This window comes from Cavia porcellus, unplaced genomic scaffold (assembly GCF_034190915.1).
Source record: "Cavia porcellus strain 051 isolate PalLab524CR breed Dunkin Hartley unplaced genomic scaffold, mCavPor4.1 scaffold_1, whole genome shotgun sequence".
NCBI lineage: Eukaryota > Metazoa > Chordata > Mammalia > Rodentia > Caviidae > Cavia > Cavia porcellus.
The window spans coordinates 107,773,290-107,788,035 of record NW_026947484.1 but is presented as its reverse complement, the minus strand read 5'-3'; the positions used below and the strand labels follow the sequence as shown (position 1 = coordinate 107,788,035).

The 14,746-nt window shown below is 39.8% G+C and overlaps 1 protein-coding gene across 3 annotated transcripts in view; it reads right to left on the bottom strand.

Annotated features, from left to right (window-relative positions):
* Positions 1 to 10,467, bottom strand: part of Ctxnd2 (cortexin domain containing 2) — a 42,950-nt gene extending 32,483 nt beyond the window's left edge. For 2 of the 3 annotated variants that reach the window (XM_063252919.1, XM_063252923.1), the window contains exon 1: positions 9,326 to 9,456. Coding sequence is in view for 1 of the 3 variants with exons in the window: in XM_063252907.1 (XP_063108977.1) it covers positions 9,369 to 10,034 (666 nt within the window). In the remaining 2 variants the exon portion in view is untranslated. Of the gene's footprint in view, positions 1 to 9,325 lie in introns of all 3 variants that reach the window. The other variant, XM_063252907.1, reaches the window with a different exon arrangement.
* Positions 10,468 to 14,746: the final 4,279 nt, after the last annotated feature.

The following is a 14,746-nucleotide window of genomic DNA, read 5'->3' as shown; positions in this document are numbered from 1 at the left end:
AAAAAAAAAAAAAAAAAAAAAATCACAAAAGAATCAAGTTATATCATGTATAGGTACAAATTCTCTATGACGAATGTGATCATTATGTATCTAAAATGTACCAATAAAATCTGATTAAAAAATACACAAGTGCTTTAACCAGCCAAGCTTCTTTTCTTTTCTTTTCTGTCTTTCTTCCATCCTTCTCTCCTTTCTTTCTTGTTAAAATTCGTTTTAAAAACTTTTAAAAACTGAATGTGGTGGTGCATTCCTGTAATTCCAGAATTTGGGAGCCTCAGCCAGGAGAATTACCATGAGATCAAGGCCAGCCTGAGATACATGCTGAATTTAAGCCAAGCTGAACTACTAAATTACATAGTGAGACCCTGTCTCCTCAAACAAATAAACATTAGCATTTTTTACCTGGATATCCCACAAATCAATCCAATTTCAAGGGAACTTCCACTGTCCCAACTCTGTTATGGAAATCCAAAAGCCTCTGACATTACAGCTTCTTTTTAGTCCATATTTAGTGGTAGATCTTTCTGGTTATTTGCTGACAACAATATTGTTGCAATTATTTTCTTTTCAGTTTCATGGACATACACCAGCTCCTTGTAATTTCTCCTCTGGATTTCAGCAGTAGCTACTTACCAATATGGATTTCCTAGGTCTTTCTTCTTCCTCAAATAGCCTCAATTTGTGTTCCTTAAAATTTTAACCTCTTATGAGGATTGACAGATAAAATATCAGTAACTCTTTAGTGTGGGCTCTTGGGCTTTCCTCACAGTGCCACCCTGTGTCCTTCAGGGTGTCTTTTCATCTTCCTTTTTCCTTTTACTTGGCTTAAGCTCACTCTGCAGAGCCAGTTTCTCCCTCACTCGTCACTTTTATCTTCTTCAAATAAACTTTGCTACCGCTTAAAAAAAATTCTTTAGTGTGAATATTTCCTATCTAGCATTTGAATCATATTTTTTTTTCCACTAGGGATAAAACCCTGGGTACTCTACCACTGTGCTACATCCCTAGCTCTTTTTATTTTTCATTTCAAGATAGCCTCAAACTTGCTATCTTCTTGTCTGAGTAGGTGAGATTACAGATGTGTGCCACCATGGTCAGTTTGGATCATACTTACAAAATTTATTTACCCAAATTAAATTAACATTCTTGTGTTTTTTTTTCTTAAATCTGTCATTTTTTTTGAGACAGGACCTTGCTATGTAGTGCAGGCTGGCCTTGAATTCACTTATGTAGGCCACATTGCCCTTGAACTCATGGTAATCCTCCTGCCTCAGGCTCTCAAGAGCTAAGACTATTTGTGTGTTTCATCATGTTGCACCAAAATCTGGCAATTCAATCTATAGCTGCTTCATAAAATTTTGACACATCTGAAGACTATTATTCTAGTAAATTAATTTATTTGCTTTGAGCTAGATATGTAGTTCAGCAATGGGATGCTTGCCTCATATATGAGAGACCATTTGATCAATCCCTAGAACAACTGAAAAATAAAATAAAACAAAAAAGTTGTTTTACCATCATGGTTAAGATAACAGAATATGTAATAGTTAAAAAAAATTTTTTTTTTTGTCTTTTTCATTTTTATCGGTACTGGGGATCGAACTCACGACCGCCTGCTTGCAAGGCAGGTGCTTATGCCGCTGAGCTAAATCCCCAGCCCCCCCCAAAATTTTTTTGAGGCAGGAACTCTCTAAGTAGAGAGTAGTTCAGGCTGGGCTTGAACTCACTATGGTCTTGAACTCAACAGCAATCCTCCTGCATTATCCTCCCAAGTGCTGGGATTATCGGCATGAGCTACAATGTCCAGCAATGTTTGCAACTATTTTCAATAATATTATCTGTTTAATATTGTAAACTAAAAACATGCCCATTAAAACATGTGTGTCAGGCTTCACAACCAACTAATGTCTCTTTCTTTTTTTCTATTTTTTCTTTCTTTCTTTCTTTCTCTCTGGGTACTAGAGATTGAACCCAGAGCCTTTGCACTGAACTATGTCCCCAGTTCTTTTTTCATATTTTATTTGAGACAGGGTCTTGCTAAGTAGCTAAGTTACCCAGGCTAGGCTCAAACTTGGTAATCTTCCTGCCTCAGCCTCCCAGAGTGCTAGGACTACATGTGTATACTACCATATCTGGCATGATCAACTAATTTCTTAATTTTTTTTGTCTTTTTCATTTTTATCGGTACTAGAGATCAAACTCATGACCGCACACTTGCAAGGAAGGTGCATATGCCGCTGAGCTAAATCCCCAGCCCCTAATTTCTTAATTTTTAGTTCTACTAGAATTATAAAACTTGGTTTACAGAGCTTGCCACATATGGCAAGGGCTGTCTGACAGCTACTTGATAATTCTGAATAAGTGGGGCTAAAATAGATCAGTTAACATGAAGAGTTACCAGCTGACTATAGCTTCAAGTTATCAGATTCTAAGATCCAGAGTACAGAGTAACCTTAAAAATTGAAAGTTGTAATTTGGGAAAGAGAAGAAATTGTATTAATTTGCTTTGGTTATATTAAGTTCTGGGAAGTTTCTCTTTTTTCCATTCTGTTGCAACATTTGGATGTGGTTTAGAATATGTTCAATAATGCGTCATTGATTTTTTCCTTTGATGAATAAAAAAAATTGCCGCGTGTTGGGAAATATTAAACTCTTGGCAGTCAAGATGTTTGCATCATTTGGTTTTATGAAATTCTGATATTTTGCCAGGTGGTGGAGGTGCACGCCTGTGATCGCAGCTATTTAGGCGGCTGAGGCAGAAAGATCATACATTTGAGACTAGCCTGGGGAATTTGGTAAGACTCATCTCAAGAAAAAAAAATGCAAATAAACAAAAGCAAAAACAAAGCCCTCAACAAAACAAAACAAAACAAAACAAAATAAAAAGCCTGCATGTGTTGGCACATGTCTGTAATCCTAGCACTTAATAGGCTGAGGCAGGAGGATTGCTCTAAGTTTGAGGCCTTACATAACACATGCAAGGCCAGTCTAAACTATATAGTAAGATCCAGCATCAGAAAACCAAAAATTAAAATTAAGTTGAATTAAATTAAATTACATTTTGTAAAAAAGGCCTCAGGATGTGGTTTAGTGCTCCTTAGGCTCAATTCACAGTACCATAAAAGAAGGAAAGAAAAAGATAAGGTCTTGGAAGTTTCCTAGGCTAGCCTTAGACTTGCTATCCTCCTGCTCCAGTTTCCAGAATAGGTGAGGTTACAGATGTGTGCCACCATGGTCAGCTTGGATCATAATTATAACACCTTGTTCTTAAGATTAAAAATCATTTGTAGTGCATCTGCCTCTAAGATGCAGATTTTTTTTTTGTCTTTTTGTTTTTTTTGATGTGGGGATTGAACTCACAACCACACACTTGCAAGGCAAATGCTTATGCCGCTAAGCTAAATCCCTAGCCCCAGATGCAGATTTTCATAAGAACTGTTCTGAGGAAGCCAGTCACTCCTGAGGTTGAATCTTCTGATACAGTAGAAAAAGGTCAATGTCTTCAGGGTAAGGAAGCGATTCTGTCCCATCAGCAAAAACTGATCTGTGCCGGCACACAAGCACTCAGAGGATTGGGTGTGCTTTCACAATAGCCTTTAAAAGGGTTTCACTGTTATTCTTTTTTTTGGTGCTGGGCATTGAGTCCAGGGCCCTGTGCTTACCAACGCACTCCTTATTTTACATTGAGACTTGGAAAAAAAAAAAAAAAAAACCAGAAGACTTACATGCCTGAGGACACTGAACATTAGATAAGGCAAGTTATTTTGTATGGGTTTTGTTTGTTTGTTTTGAGACACGGTCTCACTATGTAATTCAGGCCTTGAACTCATTATGTAGCCCAGACTGGTTTTGAACTTGTGGTGGCCTTCCTTCTCATCGCCAAGTGCTAGGATTATAGGCATGTATCACCATATTCATGAATGTATGTATGAATTTTTAAAAATACGCACTTTAAAAAACCCCACGGTGAGTTAGCCAGCTTTACATCACTGTGACAAAATACCTGAGATCAACTAAATTAAAAAGATGGTTTACTTGGGTCTGTGGTTAGTTGGTCACTTTGCCCTGGACTTGTGCCAAGAATACAGCTCATGGTGGGGAGTGCATGGCAGAATAAAACTGCCCTCCTCATGGCAAATGAGAAACAGGGAATAAGGAGAGGCCAGGGTCCTGCTATTGTCCTCAAGGTTACTCCCCAATGACTTCTTTGTCTTCCACTAGGCTCTTCATCAGATCACATGCGCCACCAGCTAGGGACCAAATCTTAAACATATGAGTCGCCAGGGATGCTGAAGATCCAGACCATCACGTGACATTTGATACCTGAAGTTCTAAGCTCAGGTTCATGAAAATATTGCTCATAGGCCATGTGAGCACACTTAAAAGAAAAAAGTTTCTATTAATATTACCTACATTATAAAGATGAGCTAAAAATTGCTTCTTCAATGTTAACAGCAAGTATAACTTTGAATGCCTAAGAATTGGATTTTACTGGGCCTAGCAATTCATTTGTCTCTCACCTACTGCCCTTTCACTGTTAGGAAATATTGTCAAACATTGATTTGGAAAGGCATTCTAAACAAAATACAATAACTTATCTACCATGTAAAATATGCTTTTTTCAGAATATTGAGAAATAACATTTTCTAACATGTTGTGGATTTGCTTTGTTTTATTTTATTTTATTTTTTGGTGCTGGGAATCAAACTCATGATCTTGTACTTGCCAGGCAGGCACTTATGCCACTGAGCTAAATCCCTAGCCCCCTTGTTTTATTTATTTTTTTTCACTATTAGTAATTGTCAGTGGGACACACCTATATTTTCAGCTGTTTATGAAGCTGAGGCAAAAGGATTGCAAGTTCGAGGCCAGCCTGGGCAATTTAGTGAGACCAAAATAAAGATCAAAGGGCTGGAGGTATACTCAGCAGCCCAGGGGTTCAATTTTTTGTAGTGCTTCCCATGCCATACGGTCCCAGCTTTTATTTCTCAGATCACTCAGCAGGTATCCTCAGCTTACACATCACCTGGCACCTTACATTCCAAACCATCCACAGTCCTCAGGAAAAGTAGAAAAGGCAAATGGCTTCATAAAAACACATTTTAGAACTACACCAACCTTAGCCTCAACTTCTGCCCCTAGCCTTAGCCAAGCTCAGGGCTCTTCCCCGCCTCTACATTTTTAAGTCCTTTTGAATTTACGTATGGCAGGCCATTCTTACTCCTCAATTTTCCTATCCCTAAAGTCTCCCTCCTCTTGCTGACTGTATCCCAATCCTCTCCTTCCTCCGATACTTGTTACAACATGCTGATCTCTGCCTTTCCTAACCCTCGGAAGGACCAGTCCAGATCCTCCCATTTCCCCAGGAGATCTAATTTATCTCCACTGTTCTAAATCCACAGGACTACAACCAAGGTGGAGCGGCGCCTACCTGGTCTTCTTGGCAACCCCAACAGCAGTCAAAGTTGCTGGACTGCCATCCTGGTTCCACATCATTCAAGCGGTGCCCTCCCAGCCCTAAATCTATCCATCCTGAGTGGTCATCTCATCTTCTGTTGCCCACCAGTCTCCATCTCACCAAGGCCTCACAGCCACAGCTCTCAGGCTGTCATGTTTTGTTATCCAATTTGGTTCCTAATCCCTTATATTCTATTAAGTGATTATCTTTTTTATAGCAGGACTCTTAACAATCTTTCCTAAAGACTCCCACATCATGCATAAGATCATCATGCATAAGATAGTTGTTCTACGTGACAACTGTCTTAGTCCTCTCTACCCTCAGCTGTTTAGTCAAACATGAGATCCCTATGGGCATAGGCTCCTGTTTCCCTTATAGTGACACAGCCACGGCCTTCCCCACCCCTCTTATTCTTTCCAGCTCATCTCCGAGACCAGAGACAAGCCCTACCTACTTACGCTTTTAACTGTTACTCTTTCAGATGAGAAAATAATCACCTTCCATAACTTTACTCCTTCTAACCCTACACTTATTTTTCAGAATTCTACCTCACTGTGGTCTTGATAAAATGACATTTCTAAATCAAAGGCACCTTTCCTTCTACCTCCCCTGAGTCCTTAAATATGATAGTGGCCTGCCTCATAATACCTTGTCTCTTTGTTTTTCAGCCTAATGTGCGGGCATTCACCAATGATAAAGTTGCCCTGGCTGAAACACCTGGCACCAGCTTCTACACATGCATCAATCATCATCCTGTCAACCTTCCTGAACCCCAACACGGTGCCCCCTTTCAGCAGGAAATAGTAAGAGAGAGACTTTGCCCTTTTCCTAACAATAAAAAAGACGGGAATGAAAAGATTTTGCCTTAGATATGATATTATGGCAGTGGGAGGTGGGATCAAGGGATGTTTACCTTGAGGTCACTTCCCCCTTCCCCTATGACAACTTCCTTTTCCTTCTACCAGTGGCGTGAAAAAAGTCCCAATCATCTGCTCACGAGTCAGCAATGCCCGCCCTAAGTGCCACTCCGGTCAGAGGTTATATGTATGTCTCATGCCCCATGCTCTGGTAGAGAAGCCAAGCTCCAGTAGTCATGGAGTTCTCTCTGTATCCTTAGAATAAAAGCTGTTTTTACTTTATATTCTCTCTTTTATTGTGCCAAAAATCCTATCACAATACCTTTTATGATAGCATCCAAAGAAATGAAGTACCTAGGAATCAATCTAATAAAGAATGTAAAAGACCTCTAAATTGAAAACTACAGCACTTTGAAAAAGGAGATTGAAGAGAATATTAGAAAATAGAGAGATATCCTGTGCTCTTGGGTAGGAAGAACTAATGTAGTGAGAATAGCCATACTTCAAAATTGTTATATATATTCAATGCAATCTCAATCAAAAGTCCAATAGCGTTATCTCATAGAATTAGAGAAAACAATCCTAAAATTCATCTGAAAAGGGCAGTGAATATGGGTCAGCAGTGCAGCACTTGCCTGGCAAGCATGAAGTCCTGAGTTTCATTCCCAGTACAAAAAAATAAACAAATTTATCCGGAACCAGAAGAGGCCTAGAATAGCAAAGGCAATCCTGTGTAACAAAGACAAGACAGGAGGCATCACAATTCCTGACTTGAAATTATAACTATAAAGTTACTGTCATAAAAGCAGTGTGGTACTGGCAAAAAAACAGACCTGCAGATCAGTGGAACAGATTAAAAGATGCAGAAACAACTGCAGACACACTAAGCCACCTTACCTTTGACAAAGGTGCCAAACACATTCACTGGAAGAAAGATAGCCTCTTTAATAAATGGTGCTGGAAAAACTGGCTCTACACATAATGAATATTAAAACTGGACACATATCTTTCACAATGTACTAAGCTAAAATCTGAATGGATCAAAGATCTTAGCATTAAAATAGAAACATTAAGTCTGCTGGAAGATAAGAGGAGGTAAAACTCTTGAAGACACTGGTGTACACAAAGACTTTATAAACAGAACTCTGATTGCACAGGAACTATCACAAAGAATCAACAGCTTAGATCTTACCCTATAGAAAAACTTTTGCACAGCAAGAGAAACCACCAACAGTGAAGAGACCACCCACACCATGGAAGAAAATGTTTGCCAGCTGTACCTTAGACAAAGGATTACTACTGAGAACACATAAAGAACTAAAAAAAAAAAAAATCAGTCCTCCCAGATTAAAAAACCCAATCCAAAAATGTGCATCTGAGATGAATACACACTTCTCAGATGAAGAAATTCATACAGCAAATAAACATGTGAAAAAATGTTCAACATCACTGGTCATTTGAGAGAAGGTCATGAGTTGGATCCTGGGGACAAACAAAACAAAACAAGAATCAACCAATAACAAATGCTGGAGGGGCTATGGGGAAAAAGGAACTCTTGTCCACTGTTGTTGGGAATGTAGACTGGTACAACTACTGTGGAAATCAGTGTGGGGATCCCTCAAAAAAACTATGACTGTTGATCCCATTTAACTCAGCTATTCCTCTTCTGAATATCTTCTCAAAAAAAAAATGTCATACCACAATGATATATGTGCACCCATATTTATAGCAGTTTATTTATTTATCTTTTGTCTTTTTGAGATAGGGTCTCACTATGTATTTGAGGCTGGCCTCGAGCTCACTTTGTAGCCCAAGCTGGTCTCAAATTCACAACGATCCTCCTGCCTCAGCCTCTCCCCAGAACAGCACTGTTTATAATAACCAGATCTTGGAAACAACCCCAATCCCTAGGGACTGAGAAATGGATAAAAAAGATGTGGTATTTTTATGCAATGAAGTACTACTCAGCCATAAAGAAAGATAAACTGGACACTTTCACAGGTAATTGGGTGCAACCTGAAAACAGTGTATTAAGAAAGATGTATGTGTAAACATTGTATTGTTTTATTAGTGTGACAAGCTGAAAGAAAAAATATATATTTATGTATATATATATATGTATATAAAAAGTTAAGTTAGTTGTACTACTGATTTCTCTGAGTTCGCTCAAGAGAAAAATTTGTATTGGTATTGCTCTGACAACTGAATCCAGATGTCTTGTGCTTTGGGTGAATGATCTAGGGATGACAATGTGCACTGTCTGTACCATTCATTGTTGCCCCCTGATTGACACTTTGAAATTTTGTTGTTTTTTTCCTTTATCTTTTTGTTTGAATAAAATGCATTTTAAAAAATAAAAAGCATAAAAAAGAACTAAGGAAAAAAAAGAAAACGAAAAAAGAAAAAATTGTACCTGGCAGTGCTAAAACTATGGAGCTAAAACAGGTATGGTGCTCCTTCAGTCTGCTTTTCACACTGCTACTGGATTTACTCGGTGTCCCTTGCTTGTTTGCTTTTATTTCCTAATTTGCAAAATGGAAATGCTAGTATCAGTGTACTTCAGTGTCATGAGGCTTAAAAGAGTTAAAACAAATATATGTATATATAGTAGCTTGAAGTGCTAAATGTTTTTTAGTTTTCAAAAACAAAATAATTGTACCGGCATCATTTTGTGACTTCTTTACTAAAATCCTGTCGCTTTATCCTATGATTGACCAAAAGAAGCTACCCTTTAAAATTCCTTCCTTATCCATCGCCTCCAGTTTTGGCTGTCAATACTTGACTTGCCAGATCAGAAGTGCAGACAGTATTTTACTCTATCAGCTCGATGCCTTTCAAAAATAAGCCACTTAGTCTCCATGAGAAGTTTAGGCATTAGAACAGCTAGAGAAGATTTACAAAAAAAAAAGTCTTCTGTATGGAGAATACCCTTGGGAATCCAAACCCATAACAAACTTTTCAGTAAATACCCGTTTTCTTCGCCCTTCACCGACGTCACTCGGTCACTGACCTCTGACGCAATGAAGGCTGGATTGGGCAGGCAGCTGGATTTCTTAGATCTTTGCCTGCCTCGGCTGGTCCGGCTGGCTCTGCCCGTCTGTTGATTTTGCATTTTCATTGGTCAATTTTCCAAGGAGGCCGACGGCGGATGGACCCCGCCCCCCATGGGCGGGGCCTTTCCGCCCCCCCGAGGCCGGGATGATGGGGGTTATCCTAGCCGCCATCTTGGATTCCGCGGTAGCGGTGGCGGCAGTAGGGCGCCCCTTCTGGGGAGTGGCTCTCCTCCCCTTCATCCCCCCACCCCGCGCTCGGTGGCAGCGGCTCCTCCCATTGGGGGGTGGCGCGGCGGCGGCAGCGGCGGCGGCGGCATCTAGGCCATGGCGGCAACTACTGCTAACCCCGGTGAGGAGAAGTAGGACTGGGTCGCCTCTAAAGGGGGAGCAGCTGAAGGGGCTGACAACTGAGGAGCCCAGAGGCTGAGCGGCCGGGGCGGCGACGCGAGGCGCTGGGACTGGCTGCGGCGGCGGCCAGGCGACTGTGGGGGAGGGGAGGTTGGGGGAGAGGCCTGACCCTGGGGACCCGCGGAGACCCGGGTAGACCGGGATCGGAGACCCGGGCAGACCGGGATCGCGGGCGAGCGGAACTTGCGGCTTTCCAGCCCCAAACTCTGCTGAGCAGCGGGCACACGGGGTCGGGCGCCTGTGCTCTTCGGACGGCATCTGGTCCTGTGATGTGGTTGTCTTTTAACCCTCTGCCGGCTGAGGCGCCCCGTGCCAAAGGACTGCTGGCAAGAGTGGGTCAGTTTACTTGGAGTAGTTCGGCGTCATAGCCATTGGACCACGTTGCTGTTTATCAGAGTGTGTGTGCTCCAAACACTAGATTTTCGTGTAAGATGTGGCGTTCTATGGGTTCATGCTTATGTTCTCGGGGCTTTACCTCCCGCCGCGCCCCGCCCCCTCGGGCTATACTGGGAGATCTGCGTTTGCGTTTTAAGAGCCCCCAAAGCGTCTTCAGCTGCTGGAGGCGGAGGGTTTGTACAGTAGTTGGGATTTAGGATAGTTTTTTCGTTCAGGGCCCCACTGCAAATCTTGGTGGGGCTACGTCGGGGCGATTTCCATTCCCTCAGAAAAATTTAGTTCATGCCGTTTTGCCGTTCTTCTCTCTTTTTCATGCCATTTCTCAATGCACATTAATTTGAAAAATGTAGCCAGTCGTGTCTAAGAGATAGAATGAGTTGTGATACAAGTCCAGGGAGATCAGATCTTTTGAATTTCTAGTCGCAGACCTCTCTCCACTACGTTATGGTTATTTTTTTCTAGAAAGTATTTCATTTTATGGGACTACGTTTAGTTTGCTTAGTTGGCCATTTTTCCCTAAATAAATAAAATGTATCCATTCCTAGAAATGCTTGTGTTTGATAACTTTAAAAAAATCCAAGGGAAGCCGAAGAGTGTGGGGGTGAGAGGAGAGAGGTGGGAGGTGGGAAAGAATTTGCTGCTGTCCTGAAGTGGGAGTTTGATTTTCTTCATGTCTCTGAAGGCGGTATTATTTCGCAATTCTCAGGTGTTGCTATTACAGTTGGATCACTATGAAATTTACTATCTTTTCCCCATGTTTCCGGGAATAGAACTGTTTAAAGAAATTGTTAATTTGTCACATGTCAATATGAGTTTTTAATCTTTAAAACATTTTTAAGGGAAAAGGAGATAAAGTTAATGATTTTCTCGAGGAAGAAGTGCTGAGTGATAGAATAAAATTGAACAGTTGGAGAAATGCTATAGAGAAAACCAGACCTTGTAGTAAAACAGTCAGTCAGTGAGCTAGGGATAAGATTTAAAACTGATCACACAATGCAAACTCCTTATATAATCCTAGTCAAATTGCAAAGCATTTCTTATAAGAAACGGCCAGGGTAAGCAAGTTTTAGTGCATATGTCAGAAGCTTTTTTCCAGCTATGTGGGTGGGGTTACTTTGTTTTGTTTTTTTAAACAACAGTCACCAGAATGACAATCTCTTGACCATATTTTCAGTTGGCTGATCAATATCACCTTAAATCTCTGAGCAGAAAATAGCATTTTTTGTTGCAGAATCCTTGGCAGTAGTTTTTTTTTTGTTGTTGTTGTCACGTTTGGTCCTTGGCTGCTTGCTTCTGAAAATTACAGACTACCTTTTTGGTAGATAATTTTTGGTTAAATAATTTTTCCATTTCTTCAAAGGTTTTATTTTTTATTTTTTTGGTACAGGGTTTTGCTGTATAGTTTAGGGTGCCTCTTATTTGTGTAGCCCAGGCTGACCTAAAACTCAAGGCAGTTCCCTTGCCTCAGCCTCCTGAGTGCTGGAATTACAGGTGTGCACCACCCACACCCAACTCTTCTGAGTTGTTATGTGTTCACCACATGCTAATCACATCAGAAAGTGTATTTTTTCCCTTTGCTTTTTATCAAAAGGAAGAGATCAGATCAGACTTTTTTTTTTTTTTTTTTTTTTTGATACTGGGAATTGAGCTCAAGACCTTGCACTTGCCAGGCAAGCACTTACGCCACTGAGTTATATGTCCTCGTGGTTTATCTTGTTTTGTTTTTATAGCCTGTTGCATTTTAGTAGCCTGTTGCACACAAAGTGGAAATATATCATGCTCAGTGAAAAGAAATAAGTGGCTTTTAAATTTTGTGCTGCATTATCAAATCTTTTTTCGTTCACACCTATTTCTTTGAGATTTTTCTACTCTGTATTTTGGCTGGAGTGACAATTGGTTAGGTTTCTCAGCAGAAGAGTTTATAAAAGGGATTTCACTTTTCTCTCTTAAGCTTTAATTGAATTTAATCTTTAGCAACACTTATATTAATTATGCTTCCTCTGCTGTGGAGTCCTTTGCTGGTGGTCTCTTTAGGGACCTGCTTTCTCTACTTTTTTTTTTTTTTTTGGTCTTTTGAGACAGGGTCTCTCTATGCAGTTCAGGCTGGCCTTGAGCTCACTTTGTAGCCCAGACTGGTCTCGAACTCGCAACGATCCTCCTGCCTCAGCCTCCCAAGTGCTGGGACTACAGGTGTGAGCCACCATGCCCAGCCTTTCATTATATTTTAACATGGTGCTACATTAGAAGATAATGAATTTGTAGTCTCTGAGTTGTGTTGAAATGATAGTTCTAAATGTCTAAATGTGATGACTTTTTTTTTCCTGTATGAGTTGGTAATTCTTTGTACCCTATTTTTTTTTTTTTTTTTTGTCTTTTTCATTTTTATCGGTACCGGGGATCGAACTCACGACCACCTGCTTGCAAGGCAGGTGCTTATGCCGCTGAGCTAAACCCCCAGCCCCTCTATTTTTTAAAAATTAATACTACTTACCAGTGGTAAGTGGTTTTCTTTTCTATGGTTTTTAACAGAGTGAAGGTTAATACTTTAATTAGATTTGCAGTTTGCAGTACATTGACTAAGGGACCAGTTGGCAAAAGATTAGGTTTTTTGTTTGTTTGGTTTGGTTTTGGTATCAGGATTTGAACTCATGACTTCATGTTTTCCAGACAGGTGCTATGCCACTAAACTATATCCCCAGCCCAAAATTAGTTTTTAATTTTTAATGTTCAAACCTGAGAATTGAACCAGTTTGTGGTGTTACTTTTTTTCTCCCCTGATTGTGTTATTCTCATTAATGGAGAAGTCATTGTATACACTATTGTTTGTTTATTTCTGTTTAAGCCAGATCCCAGGTATGTACTATTAAATACCTTTTATTGCTGATGGAGAATGTAGTAGAGGGCAAAAGAAGGAACACTGGGTTTGTAAGGCTGATATTTAGGCAAAAAGTTTCTTATTACATAATTTTCAGTGCTGTAAATTATAGTTTTAAGCAACAGTTAACAGAATTTTTCCTGTGGATTGAACTCAGGACATCTAGCATGCTAAACAAGTGATTTATCACTGAACTACATCCTTGCTCTTAATTTTCTAAATTTTGAGCAGGGTCTCTTGTTATCCTGGTTGGTCTTTAATTTGCCATCCTCCTCTCATGTTAACCTCCCAAGTAGCTAGGATTACAGATGTATGCCCACCATAACCTAGTTCTCAAAATTCTTACCCATTACCTTTATATACTTTTCAGATATGGGAAAATAGAAATTTAGGTAGTATAAAATTGAATTTTCAGCTGGTTGTGGTAGTACATGCCAGAATTGAAGCACTCATGAGGCTGAGGCAGGAGGATTGCCTTAAGTTTGAGGCCAGCCTGGGTTATATAGTGAGTTCCAGGCCACACTGAAGTGCATAGCAAGACCCTGTCTCAAAACAAAAACAAAAACAAAAACAAACAATAAATTGTCAAGATACTTTTTTATAAATTTTACTGCAAAAGACCCTTAAAAAGTAATTGAGCATATTTTACTAATTCAGCAATAGAAATAACAATTGACATTCTAAAAAAGGAACCTCAGTTTGTATACTTTTTATGCAGTGGGTTTGTGGTACCAACATGAGTCTTCTGTGTTCCTTAGAATTAAGAAGATAGTTCTAGGGGCCAGGGATATAGCTCAGTGGCACAGCACCTGCCTGGCAAGCACCTGCCTGACAAGGGTGAGGTCATGAATTTGGTCCCCGCCACAAAAAAAAAAAAAAAAAAAAAAAAAAAAAGAAGATACTCGTGCATTCTTGGAACTTTAGTTGTCATTTTGAAATAGTAATCTCAGCTTAAGTTTTGGCCTTTTAGTTCTTTCCATTCAGAAAGTCCTCTAAGAGACACTGATTTGTTGCTTTATGGATATTTTGTAGAAGCCTTTTGTGGTTCTTTGTTACAGGTGACTTTCTTCCAAGGCCATAACAATAGGAATTTTCACATGCCAAATGGTGGTTGATCTTCAAAAACTCAGTTGCAACATTTAAAAGGAAAGTAAGATTTTTTTGTTTGTTTGTTTACTAAAGTAATAATATCTTGGAGTTTTTTTACTTCTGAAACTAGCAAACTAATAAAATTTAAGTTCTCCATTGTAGAAACTGTTTTTGGAGTCATTTTTTTTCCCTAGTTAAAAGATAGTTAAGAGGGCTGGGGATTTAGCTCAGCGACATAAGCGCCTGCCTTGCAACCATGCGGTCGTGTTGTGTTCAATCCCCAGTATCCAAAAAAAAAAAAAAAGTCCTGGAAAGAGGTACAAAAGTAATATTTCTGTCAGTACTGCCCAGTGTTTCTGTGGTTATGTAGCAAATTTCATTTAGATGTAACAGAGAATACATTTAAAGCCCTTTGGAAAATGTAAAGCCTTAATTCAGTGAACATGCCTAAGTATTGGCCTTGCTTGTTCATCTATCTTTTTTTGTTTATTTCTTTTTTTTTTGAGACAAAGTCATGCTGTGTGGTTTAGACTGGTCTTCAACACACTAAGCCCATGCCTCAGATTTGCAGTGATCCTCCTGCCTCAGCCTCCCAAATCCTGGGGTTATA